General features: G+C 38.8%; 3 protein-coding genes across 3 annotated transcripts in view; 2 read left to right on the forward strand and 1 right to left on the reverse strand.

Moving 5' to 3' along the window:
- zdhhc11 (zDHHC palmitoyltransferase 11) lies at positions 1 to 5,849 on the forward strand. The gene is made up of 11 exons (XM_077577012.1): positions 1 to 289; positions 1,573 to 1,791; positions 2,016 to 2,194; positions 2,536 to 2,637; positions 2,711 to 2,835; positions 2,934 to 3,089; positions 4,072 to 4,190; positions 4,267 to 4,316; positions 4,400 to 4,463; positions 4,877 to 4,952; positions 5,171 to 5,849. The coding sequence occupies exons 1-11, from the start codon at positions 272 to 274 to the stop codon at positions 5,311 to 5,313; spliced, it is 1,251 nt and encodes a 416-aa protein (XP_077433138.1). The 5' UTR covers positions 1 to 271; the 3' UTR covers positions 5,314 to 5,849.
- The window catches only part of cep72 (centrosomal protein 72), a 27,867-nt gene continuing 18,123 nt past the window's right edge, over positions 2,627 to 12,370 (reverse strand). Inside the window, exon 13 of the mRNA XM_077575610.1 lies at positions 2,627 to 2,848. The gene's annotated coding sequence lies outside the window, so the exon portion shown is untranslated. The remainder of the gene's footprint in view (positions 2,849 to 12,370) is intronic.
- The window catches only part of tppp (tubulin polymerization promoting protein), a 17,432-nt gene continuing 12,646 nt past the window's right edge, over positions 7,585 to 12,370 (forward strand). Inside the window, exon 1 of the mRNA XM_077577013.1 lies at positions 7,585 to 7,747. The gene's annotated coding sequence lies outside the window, so the exon portion shown is untranslated. The remainder of the gene's footprint in view (positions 7,748 to 12,370) is intronic.

The following is a 12,370-nucleotide window of genomic DNA, read 5'->3' on the forward strand; positions in this document are numbered from 1 at the left end:
CGCTAGGGTGGGAGACCGACAGTGCGCATGCGCAGCAGTTGCCATGGCGCATCCGAGCGCCGCTGAGCAAACTGTTTCTTCAACTTAAAAGTCAAACAACATCTTTCGCCGAGACATCAGCATCAACAGGGACGCTTATATCTAACCTTTTATCACGTTTTTCATGTTTCTTAGTTAGCGGCTACATGTAGCGTGACGTGAGGTTTGGCATAGTGATAATGAATCGCCGTGTGCATTGTTTGGATCTTAAATCGATGACTCGGGGCTTGATATGAACGCTGCAACCAAAGTAAGTCATTTTCGATGCATTTCAAGGGATAAACATTCACCCGCGTGACTTTTCTGTGCATCCCAGAGTGTAAAGTTAATTTTATGTATTGAAGGCAAAACCGCAACGTGTTTTCTTTGTCTTTTGATGTAAGAGTGGTGATCAGTCTGTTTAGATCAATGCGTGTTATAATGATTGGTTGCAGTCGCTTATTGCTTTAAAATATACATGCACACGCACATAAAAAAAAAACTTGTGTCAGCATAAAGGGCCCAGAGCAAAACATGTGAGTCAGATGACCCTAAAAAGGGATGTAGCTTCTTTGAGATTTTATTTTTATTCTTTAACTCCACTGTTGACTTTCAAGACTTTCAGCCTATTTGTCTTTTGCAGGAGAAATTTGATTCCTGGTTTTACCTAAATAAGAGTTTCCCAAACTAAAATAGATGCAAGCTGTTTTATTATTAATCAGACAATCTCTTGTTAATAGCTTTCTGATTCATGTTTATGGTAGTAATTTGTCTTTTCTATTTTGTTCACATTGTTGATAGGATAAACTACATTTGTAATATCGGCCTAAATTTAATATTTTATTCAAAGAAATTCAAGATAACACTAAAAAGACCAAAATATAATTAACAAATAATGATCTTTTATATTTAAAACGTTGGGTAAAAATAATGCAATGACACGCTAAATTCTATCATTAAACAGTCCAATAAAGTTTCAAATATTACATTATTTTAGATGATATTTATTATTATTACTATTATTATTATGTTCATTTAATAAAGGCTAATTGAATTACATGTTTACATAAGTATATTAATATATAACATGTTTTTTGTATTTTTAAATAAATGAATATTGAAAATGTACATACCGGTATATCTTTAAGACTATTATTGTCATGTAAGAATTAATGTAAAATTATACAGTATATGTATATATACTGTATTGTGTATAAATTATATGTAAGAAATCAACAATTAAAAAAGCAGACCATATAATGAAGTTACTGTTTTATTTTATTATTCCTAAATCACTTATATATTTTAAAATATTACGCTATGATTGCCATTATTTAAAATATTAAATTGAATTTGTAAAATTAGGCAGTTTAAATGTAACACTAGGGGTAATTGCACGGTACAACAATGTAAAAAAATTAAATGGCTCAATAAGGTTTCATATTTGTCTGAAATTGTGTCCATTATTTACTTGAAGGCAATAATTTTGTGTTCTGTTGCATTTATCTGGGTTTCTAAAGCAATTGTTACTTTCAAGTATCTTCTGTCATTTAGATGAACGTCCTCAGTGGGAAGCTGAGGCGCACGGCCCCCATGCAAGGCAGCAGCCGAAACGAGCTGGTCTCATCCAAGACCCCGCGGGTGAACGGTTGGACGTGGCCCCCTCAGGTCTTCCAAGTCATTGCCTGGCTGCTGTACAACTACCTCGCCGTGGTGGCCTTTGGCATGTTCATCCCTCTCCTACCTCTGCCTTGGAACCATGTGCTCTACACCGTATCCTTAACTCTCTCAGCAGACGCTCAAAGCTGGCGAGCGAGCGAGCTCACAAATTAGCGTTCACAACCAAACAAGGTTTTTCTTGTGTGGGGGCTTTCTATGAGCTTCTGTTACAGACATGAATCTGTGCTTGTGTTTAACTTTATGAAAACTAAAAGTGGTAGAAACAGAGCTGTTTTTGTCTCATCAAAGCACTTTTTCTTAATCCTAATGACATCCAGTTTACAGGTTTAGCCTTTCTTGTACACCTGCTCAGCCATGTTGCCGCGGTCACCATAGATCCGGCCGATGTCAGTGTGAGGGCCAAAAAAACGTACACCGGCCCAATGCCACTGTTTGACCGCACAGTGCAACTTCATGTCATCCAGGACATGCACTGTTACCTATGTGAAGTCAAGGTGTATGTATGCCAGTCTTTTGTCATTTTATTTTCATGCATTTTGATGTTGATAAGCTTAAAATGTCCACTCTGTCATAGTCATAATATCAATTGATATAAAAACTGTTAAGAAATTGAGATATATTTGTTAACCAGCAACACAGTTTGCTCACCGAATCATGTTTATAATGAAGCTAAAATCATACATGCTAACATTAGCCAACAATGTCCACCCTGTCATTATTCACCCTGTCAACAAGCTCACATATGCTGCTGTTTGCTTTTACATTGTCTGCTTGCATTTCATTTGTAAATGAGATGCATGGTCATTTAACCAATGAACATTTATTCCCTTTCTTCAGTGGACCCAAAGTGAAACACTGTAGCATTTGCAACAAATGTGTGTCAGACTTTGATCACCATTGCAAATGGCTGAACAACTGTGTGGGTGGCAGAAATTACAGGTCAGATCACATTGGACTATGATGTCGATTAGTACAATAAGGTGTTAAACATGTTCACCTGTGTTGATTTCAGGTACTTCTTTGCAGCCGTGTCCTCTGCAGCAGTCGGCGCGGGCCTGCTTGTCGCTGTCATCTTGTTTATATTCATCCAACACTATCTTGATCCGAACATCCTACGGACCAACCCGCAATTCCATGGTGAGTCAGCACACTATTGGATAGACGACACAGGTGGATTGCTTGTTATGATAATTTCTTCATTCAAGCAAGTGTTTTGTGTGTCCACTTTTCTGCAGGTGCGCTGGCAAACGACACCTGGCTGGTGTTTTTACCATCAGCCCCCATAAAGACTAGTTCAGCCGGTCTCCTTATAGTGGCCTTTGTTACCGCCTTGCTGAGTCTGACGTGCCTGCTGCTCCTCTGGCACCTGCTTTGTTTCCATTTCTACCTTTGTAAGTCAAACCACTGGGGGGCAGCACACAAAATGGCTCTGTCCACTTGTATTATATAAACAAGCAGACACTTTATTAGTATTAGCTCAAGGTGCTTTTATGCTACACTTTTATAAGCAATTATTTCATAAAAATTTAACTATACTGTATGTCGCCGAGTGAAATATTTGTTTTCTCTTTTCAACATATTTGATCATGTGTACTGTATGTTTTTGCCCTCACTTAAAATGGCTTTTTGTTACTTAACGAGCTAGCTAGCGAGGCGCTTGTCACGATGCTCCAAACCAATAGGGGGCAGCATATTTAAAATGTGTCTGTCCACCCCTATTTAAAAAGAAATACACACTAACTTCCTTAGCAGTAGCTCATGTTAAAGGTGCATTAATGCCAATGATTTTAACTTTTTAAGCGATTGTATCTTAAAAAATTTTAATGTCACAGAGCGTAACAAGCTAACTAGTGATGCGCTCGTCACACTCCAAATTAGGAGTTTCTGTGTTTTTTAAGCAAACAAGTAAATGCTAACTTGCTAACTTCCTGGGCATTAGCTCATGGTGAAAGGTACTACAGTAATTCTGCATTGCAGGAAGGTGGGAAGTCGGATTTATCCCACTACTTAGTGTTGTCTCTTTAAAATGTAGGCGGTATTAACTCATTCACTGCCATTGACGGCTATGAACGTCAAAAATTCATTTGAACTATTTCTATTAGTTTGACTTTTTTTTTTCCACTTTTGTTAACAAGAGTATGAAAACCTAGATTTTTTTGGGTACATTTAGAACAGATATAAAATTTGTGATTAATCGTGAGTTAACTAGTGAAGTCATGCGATTATATACAATTTCAAATTTTAATCGCCTCTTGCCCCTAATTTTTTAATGATCTTTAAAAAAAATAATAATAATAATTATGGCAGTGAATGAGTTAAGAACAAAATGCATAGACTGCTCCTTTTAATCTTTCGTAATGGGTATTGTTGCAGTGTTTCAAGGACTAAGCACATACGAGTACATAAAGCTGCAACGTCAAAAAGAAGCCAATGGTGAAGACACTGAAGTGGTAAATCCACACGAATCGCAAATAAGAAACAAGGTCTCACAGGTGACAATTCCTTCTTGGCCCTTCTCTATTATCCCTACTTTTATGTTGCCTTGTAACACATGTTTCTATGCTAAAGAATCCATTGAGCTCTATGGATTGTGAGCCCACCCATATTCATGGTGTAAGGTAACATCAAGTCACTACTGGTCCTGTTGTGCCAACACAAACTGTGCCAAGGATCTCTTTGAACTGTGTGTTTGTTTCAACAGTACTTGCAAGCTTGATGATAAAGACCCACTTTCCAGTCGACTGCCAGAGCCCATCTGCGCTGAGGTAAGAAAATATACTTAGATTACAATTGCAGTAAAGTAAACTTTTTTAAAAAGCTTCAACCCTTGCTGCTGAAACAAAACGCTGCAGTGTATTTTAAAAGATTTCTGATCCCAAAAGAAGTATCACTTTTAATCTTACCTTCTCTTTATTTCACCAAAATTGGGTTTACTGCTATTGGATTTTCCAATGAGCTCCATGTTGAATCAGGGTTTCATGAAATAAAATGCACACATATACAGAACCTTATTCCGCCCCTGTTTAGCATAGACACGACATAAAAATAGAACATCCAACAGTACTTGCAGGCATACAAAATCGTATATTATATTTAGTCAGTGCAGCTGCCAATGTGTTCAATGGACTGAATTCTACCATATTTACCCTGTACTCGTACATTGTTTGTTTTGATCTAGACGGAAAACACCAACACACAATCAGAAAAGGAAAGCAGCTTCCATTATGAAACACAGAATTCTGCAGAGAAAGAGAGTGAGTAATTGTCTTTATTATTTTTTTACTGTCATGGCTAGGTAGTCTTCCGAGAATATTCCTTGAAACGTTCTCACACATAAACATTGTGCTGTTATTTCAGATGTTTTATCACTTTCTTTTTATCCGGGATTTCTATTTATACTATGTTGGTTGTCAAACCGTCAGCGTCATCATGAATAATTGTGCGCCTTTCACATTAAAAATTTTCCAAAAAGGAGAAAGAGATACGAGCACCTCGAGAAGCTGGAAACCCGATGCCGGCGATGAATTGCAGAGGGAAAGCGTCAAATCAGTGGAGAGCGTTCCAGAGGTGCAGGATCCCCTTGGAAGCTTAGTGATGACTCCCGATGACACGTAACAAACCGTCAGCGCTGCGCTGGGATAATATGTTACACTCAGGGACACCTTGTTAGGAGGAGTTACCATGGAGCCATTGGTGTTAATGAGGACATCCTCAATATGACAACAACTCATGAACCTTTTGGAAGAGGACAGACACACTTCCACTCTTCACTCTTTTTTAAAAAAAAAAATCATGGCTTAACTCCATTTGTCAAGTTATGTCAACTATTTTTTTTTTATGTTATGGACTTTTATGGTAGTTCAACATCAATGTCGGCACATGTGACATTCGTCTTAGTCAAGTAGATGTTTTTGGCATCTGGAGATATTTTATTTATTTTCCAAACGAAAACTGTTCCAAGTACAGGGCAGTAACGCTTAAATCATGTCATTTTATCTGCCGGCCAAAGCAAAAACCTTGTATGGTCAAATAGATCGAATAGAAAGAAGGGTGGAGCACATTCTAGTGGTAGAAGAAGATTGAACGTCACTTCTGTTTTAGATGTTTAGTTAATTTTGTTGCCGTCATTTCACAGTAAATAATTAAGAACAGTTATTTTTTCATCTCCTACTTGCTTCTGCTTGAGCCAATGTGACTGGATTCCCACTTTGAGGGATTTTCACATTTTTCCAAGGACCCCCTCATAATGCTAACGCCAGTTAAACATAAGTACCATTCATGCCCAAAAATGTCAGGATATAACAAATGCGTTTTAAGTCTTGAGAGAAAAAAAGCATTGAGTAACAAATGCACCTTTAATTCTGGTAAAGTTGCTTTTTTTCCTGGAAAAAAAAAAGCCTTTCATGTATGTTAGGGAATCGTATTTGTTTTTGTTGTATTTGCACACCAGCCCCCATATGGAGGTATACACTTTTTGATATGCTATGACCAGTTTATTGCTAATTAGTTTGCGGACCCCTAAGCTATAGCTTGCAGCACTCCAGGGACGCCATTTTGAGAGCTACCCTTCAAAAGAGGACCAGAGTTGTACAAAATCTGAACCGCTTATCCATAACAGCACAATCAAAACATCCATAAATGGTCAAAAATCACACAGTGCTAAAATTTTAGCCTAAAAAAAAACTTATAATCAAAACAACAAATTGTGACTGCAACCCATTGAACAAGCTACCACATCCACTAAAATTATCTACAACTTGCTGCATCTATGCAGTCAGCTAATCAATTTTTAAAACATTTTTTGTGCGCCAGTGAAAGACGTTATTTCATCTAATATACATTAAAGTAAAATTGTTTGGCAGACCTCATTTCGGGGGGGCCCTGCAGCATACTGCGTGAGCCCCTAGGCTTCAGTCAGCATACACTCATCAGAGCCTGTACATAACAAATGTGACATAAAATGGCTGGGGGAAAATGCTTTGAATTGAGTTCATTATTTAGACAGAAAATCCAAAGTGTGAATGTGTCTTAAATAGTGCCCCTTGTCGACTGAAAGCAAAACAGCTAACGTTTGAAAAAATATTGCCTGCTCTGACTGAATATAAATAGTGGAAAAACTACCAAGTAATTGATGCCCCCAATTAAAAAAAAATAATTCTTTGGTCCTTCCTCGGGTCTCCTGACGGCCTCACGACTCTGGCTGGAAGTGTTCGATTTAGGTGAACGGTATGGGATTTTTTAATAGGTTTTAGGTGAACTAATGAATACACACACACTCGCACGCACGCACACACACTCACTCCCATACAATTTTTTTTTTTAATAAAAAAAAATAAAGGAGAGCAATGATGATGACAGGTCAAATCGGTAAAATTACTGAATGAACAATACTGAGTTCTCCAGAGAAAATTTTTTTAATAAAAAATCTTATATAGGTTAAATGAAGACTAGGTTTTCCGTAGGTGTGAATGGTCTTGAACTTAGGTGATTTGTCTTCTATACTCAAATCTTTTGTGAGGGGTTGATGTTTGATGGTGCTACAGGAAGGGCTACAAGGTTACATAATGTCCATCCGAGTTCAGCCATTAGGCTCACTAGTTGTGTAACAGTCTTTAAGGAGAATCCGGTTCAGAGGGCAACCTGAGTACATCTTCCACAATTCTATAAAAAGCACATACATTGTCTCTATACTTATTTCCAGCAGAATGACAAAAAAAAACACATCACTAAATCAGGGTGATTTAAAAAGGGGATAAATGTTTGCGAATGAAGCTGCCAATGATGCTTTGGTTGCTGTCAGTGCTTAAGTCAACGTTTACGCACAGCACCGCGGCCCGAGCGGGAGGAGAGGAACTGGTCGCGGGGCCAAGGCAGCCAATCAGCGGGCTGCTCTCTCTCCAGCATCCCGGGGGTGGTGGGGGTGGTGGGGAGAACCGAACCGTCATCGCTAGACTGGAGCGCGCGCAGCCGAGAGGAGCGGAGAGACGGACGGAGGCGCTTCTTAACTATGATTTTGAACTGACAACGAGGTGGGGGATTACGTCACCAGGTGATTGACTTGATTTATTTCCTCTTTTTCAAATTGCTCGTGCATGTTGAAATGATGTTTGAAGCAGCAGAAGTCTGCTGTTTCCCTCTTATCATCGCAACCGATTCTAGAAGGTGCGCTTGTCTTTACATTCCTTTGCGTCAACGCTCCCTCGTATGTCACACGGTTTTTAAACAGACGGGTTGCAGCTACTTGAGCTTATTAGTGCAATTATCTGAACGTTTTTACGAGCGCATATGAGGCCCGCCTGTGTGAATGTGGCATTTGCGGCTTTATGTAACACTTGTCTCGGGCAACAGCTGCAGCCGCAGCCATGTCTGTGTAACATCAACAACACGAGTGTCTTCGCCTGTGTTTATCTTCCAAACGCACCCGTACGAGCGCGCTGATTGGCCGCCGAGAGTGACTGGCAGCTCGGCTGGCCTATGGCTGCAGCCTTTCATGCCAAGCTTACGCGTAGGCCAAGTTACATAATTATGCACGCAAGACAGGATGCATGGCCCCATTAATCAGCTTCCTGACGCTTTGGGTTGCAAAATAGTGCATGCGTGCAATGAGGGTTAAATACGATGACGTACATTATATAGTAGTATGGTGGACTAGTTATCACATCTGCCTCACAGTTTAGAGGTTCCGGGTTCGAATCTTGGTCTTCCTGTGTGCAGAAGGCTGTTGCTGTTTCATTGAATCTGTGTCTGCTTAAAATATAAGCAGTCCGTTTTGCATATTGTTCCTTTACTGTGCTCAGTGTGAATTGGGTGAAAGGTACTCAATGCTCATACCCAACTGTGAAATTTGGTGAACCCTTACATACCATAATTACTGCTCTGAAAATGAGAGTGAATACTTCTCGGGCAACCAGTCAAGGCTGTATCCAGCTCACCTACGACCCGAATGATGACAAGCAGTATAGGAAATGGATGGATGGATAACTGTGTATCTATTACAGAAACACAAGTATGTCACGAGGGCAGATGTGGTGAAGTGTTCTCCCGATAGGTTGAATCAGACATGCATGGGAGGAACAGTCATTGGCCCAGATTTCACCAAGCAAAGAGCCTTTTGGCTGATGTCACAAACACTTTGCATCACTGTGAAAATGATTATACACTGGAATTTTTTTTTTTTTAAGGTCAAAATCAGGTCAGTAAGTGTCATTCTTCACCACGTGTTCATTAACACTGTAATACAGTGGACAGACACAATTCTCTCACAGGAAATAATGCCAATTAATCTATTTTAGAGTGAAACTCTCGCCACCCTCCTTTGAAAGAGGAATAAAATTATTTGTCCTCTTTGCGTGTTTCAAAACTTGAAGACAGATTTAATGTAAGAAAAAACACCTTTGCAAAAATGAATTTAATCTAACAGAGATCTCTGGACATCGTGACAGTCTCCAATTCATCACTTAACAGGTGGAATTCAGAGCGCCGAATGTGTCTCTTCCGCGTGTAAAATGGCTTCTTATAGTTAAAACCGACCGCCTCTCTTTCATTTGTAGACAAAACATACTCTCTGGGTACTTTTCCATGAGTGATGGCGAAAACAGAGTCAGGGGTGGGTGTGTGTTCGAGATTCTGTTCAAGGACTAAATGTGTTTTCGCACAAAACGCTGAGAAGGAATTTTTTTAGACTAAATAATATGTCCCAGTTTAAGGTCAAATTATACCGAGAGCAACACCACCTGCTATCCACGTCCACAAAACATTTCGACAAGGTTAATATAAAGAATTAAAATGTTAACAATGTATAACAATGGTTAATATATGAAATGAAGTATTAAAAATGTTAATAATATCTAACACCTTCCATCCATTTTCCATAGAATTTGTCTGCATTAGGGTCATGAGTGAACTGGACACATAACACACAAGTTTTGAAGTCAGAACCTTTTGACTGTGAGGCAGATTTGCTAACCACTACTCCTCCGTGCTGCCAGTGTAAAAATAATTGAATCATTGTTTATAGAAAAATATAACATTGATACACTAAAAACAGTTGGGTCAAAAATAAACCAACTATGAGTCAAAAATGGACCGATCCTGTACTTGGTTTGATTTGACCCAACTTTGAGTCAAAAAAAGGGTCTTTCAGCGTAAAACAACTCATTAATATTGGTCTGATGCTTTACTTGGGTCCAAAAGTTGGGTCATTTTGTCTAAAACAACCCAGAAAGTTGGGTCAAATTGACCCATAAAGTTGATCGGTCCATTTTTTACCCATAATTGGGTTACTTTTGACCCAACTGTTTTTAGAGTACACTAATGAACATGAATAGTAAAACAAGCCAACTCTCATCAGGTATAATTTCACTCTAAGAAACAATAAGTATGAAACATACACTGTAAAAACAGTAAAAAATAACCTAAATTGTATCAAAAAAAGGGACCAGCCCACAACCCAACCCAAAAATTGGATTGTAACAAAAATGTCCTTCATATTTTGTTGTCAAAATGAATAGACCACAAAACAACCCAAAATAGTGGTCTTTGAGTTCTTCTTTTGGCCCAGCTTTTTGGTTTACACGCATAACCCAAAGAGCTGGGTCGGTCCTAAAAAAAATATTTTAAATAAATACCAGAAATGTTGGGTCACTCCCCCCCAAAATGGGTTGTTTTGTGGGTTATTCTTTTGTTAAAACTTTTGTGGCAACTTTTTGTTTTAGAAAAATAAACCAAAACGTTGGGTGACGGGTCGGTCCTTTTTTTTTTTTTTAACTCAATTTAGGTTATTTTTGACCCAAGTGTTTTTAGAGTGTAATGTAAACACAATGACAGAGATGCATATGCTGCATTCCAACATCATATTAAGTTCAGTTTCCGGTTCAATGTTTATCATCTGCCATAACTGGTGTAAAAAAAAAAAGCCAAAGACAAAGCAAAATGTTCTTGTGTAGTCTGTACTTTAAATGCTCACAGGTCTGAAGTTTCAGATAATGATTTGCTGAGCAACTTTAGAAGTGTACTTTCATAGAAACATTGGTTGTATTCAGTCTCAGGTTCCTTTGAAACCTACACGAATGAGAATATTAGTTTTTCTTTCATGACAACAAAAGACACCGTAGCCTAAAAACTGCTACTTGGCCTTATTACCCCTTGCCGTCTATGGCGTCATGCTTTCTTAGCACAGTCTCTATTGGGCTCACTGCCGTTGCCAACAATAACCGCTGCGGCTGCCTCTCAGCATCTTGTTACTCTACAGCTCAGTGCACGCCAATGTGTGTGATTCAGAGCAGTCGGAGGGAGGCGAAGACTGATGGAGAGTGTATAGTGGTGGTGACCACAGGTCTGTGTTGCACTGATGATATCATTCTGATGTTTCTTTTAGGGTGTGTGTGTGTGTGTGGGGGGGGGGCAATGACTAAAACCAAATACAGTATGTACTCAGGCTGATTCCAGTGTCATTAGGTAGTTCACTGTTCGAGTATTGTTGATGTCATATTAAAGAATATTGTATGTACTCACATGTTTCGTTTAGGGCTGAATGATTTTGAGAAATAATTTGATTGCGATTTTTTTCCACGTCAATATCTAACCATTTATTTAATTGTATTTTTTTTTTATCTTATTTTATTTAATTTTAAATTTTTAATTTTTTTATTTGAACAAACAAGCAATAAATTAAGCTGTATTACAATAAACAATATCTGATTTAATTTTCTCACATCATATTTGTAGTTGTTTGACAAACTCAAGAAGGAGATCAATTTGTGACTCAACCCAAATTGGGGCGAAATTATTCTTCAAGCATCGCATGGATCTTCTTTGGCGTTCAAATATCTTGATGAGCATCAAAGGATTCATTTTATGGCATTTTGCTTCTTTGGCTGTTTTTGTGACACTTAAATTTACCCGGCAAAAAAAATAACTCCATGCGTGTTGACACCTGCTATCAAAATTACGCTCCGCACTACCAAAGTTAAGACTGCTGACCCTGGAACAGATTTTTTTCTGTCTTTACGTGACAAAATCAAAGACATAACAAATCTGATCTAGACCAGCATTTTGGAATAAATTGTGTGTAGCCAATGGGGGTGTGGTTTGACTGTAAGGGCGATAATCGCTATTTCATGATCGACTTGTCCTTATCGAGAGCCTCTTCCTGGCAAGAATGGAGATAGAACACAGATGAGGTTCACTGTGATGCGTTGATATGATGTCGCGTAGCCTAAACACTCCACCTCCTCGCCGTCAACGATGTCATCATTTTATATGTCACACCATGTGCCAAACAAGCCCATTTTTTGGCAGCTCGCACCTTGCACGTTGTCTACTGGCTGATCTCCTCTTCTGAGCATGAATAGAATGTTTCCAGCCGTGATGGCGTATTGTCGCTCTGAATAGATGTAGTTAAAATTGGGTCAACTTATGTTTGGCGCACTCATGTGTGCAGCATGTTGCCAGAAGGCGAGTGGATGTAAGCATGCTGTCATACACTCACGGGTTTCTCTCCGGAGAACTGCCCTCAACCTAGCATCATTGTGGTGTTTTGCAACACAATGATGCTAATGTTTATATTAAAGCTACTTACAATGTTGCTTTAACTTTTGAGATGGTATTGTAATGTTTTTACTACTTCTCTGTGTTGGTCATCATATGGTTTGAGGAGGCGTGTTGCCTTCTT

This window comes from Vanacampus margaritifer, chromosome 9 (genome assembly GCF_051991255.1).
Source record: "Vanacampus margaritifer isolate UIUO_Vmar chromosome 9, RoL_Vmar_1.0, whole genome shotgun sequence".
Lineage (NCBI taxonomy): Eukaryota > Metazoa > Chordata > Actinopteri > Syngnathiformes > Syngnathidae > Vanacampus > Vanacampus margaritifer.

What these genes read in the sequence shown, in the direction of transcription:
- zdhhc11 (XM_077577012.1), top strand. An exon ending in ACCCATATTCATGGTGTAAG is followed by an intron (nt 4,317 to 4,399) that starts GTAACATCAAGT and finishes TTGTTTCAACAG; the next exon opens with TACTTGCAAGCTTGATGATA. An exon ending in GAATTCTGCAGAGAAAGAGA is followed by an intron (nt 4,953 to 5,170) that starts GTGAGTAATTGT and finishes TTTTCCAAAAAG; the next exon opens with GAGAAAGAGATACGAGCACC.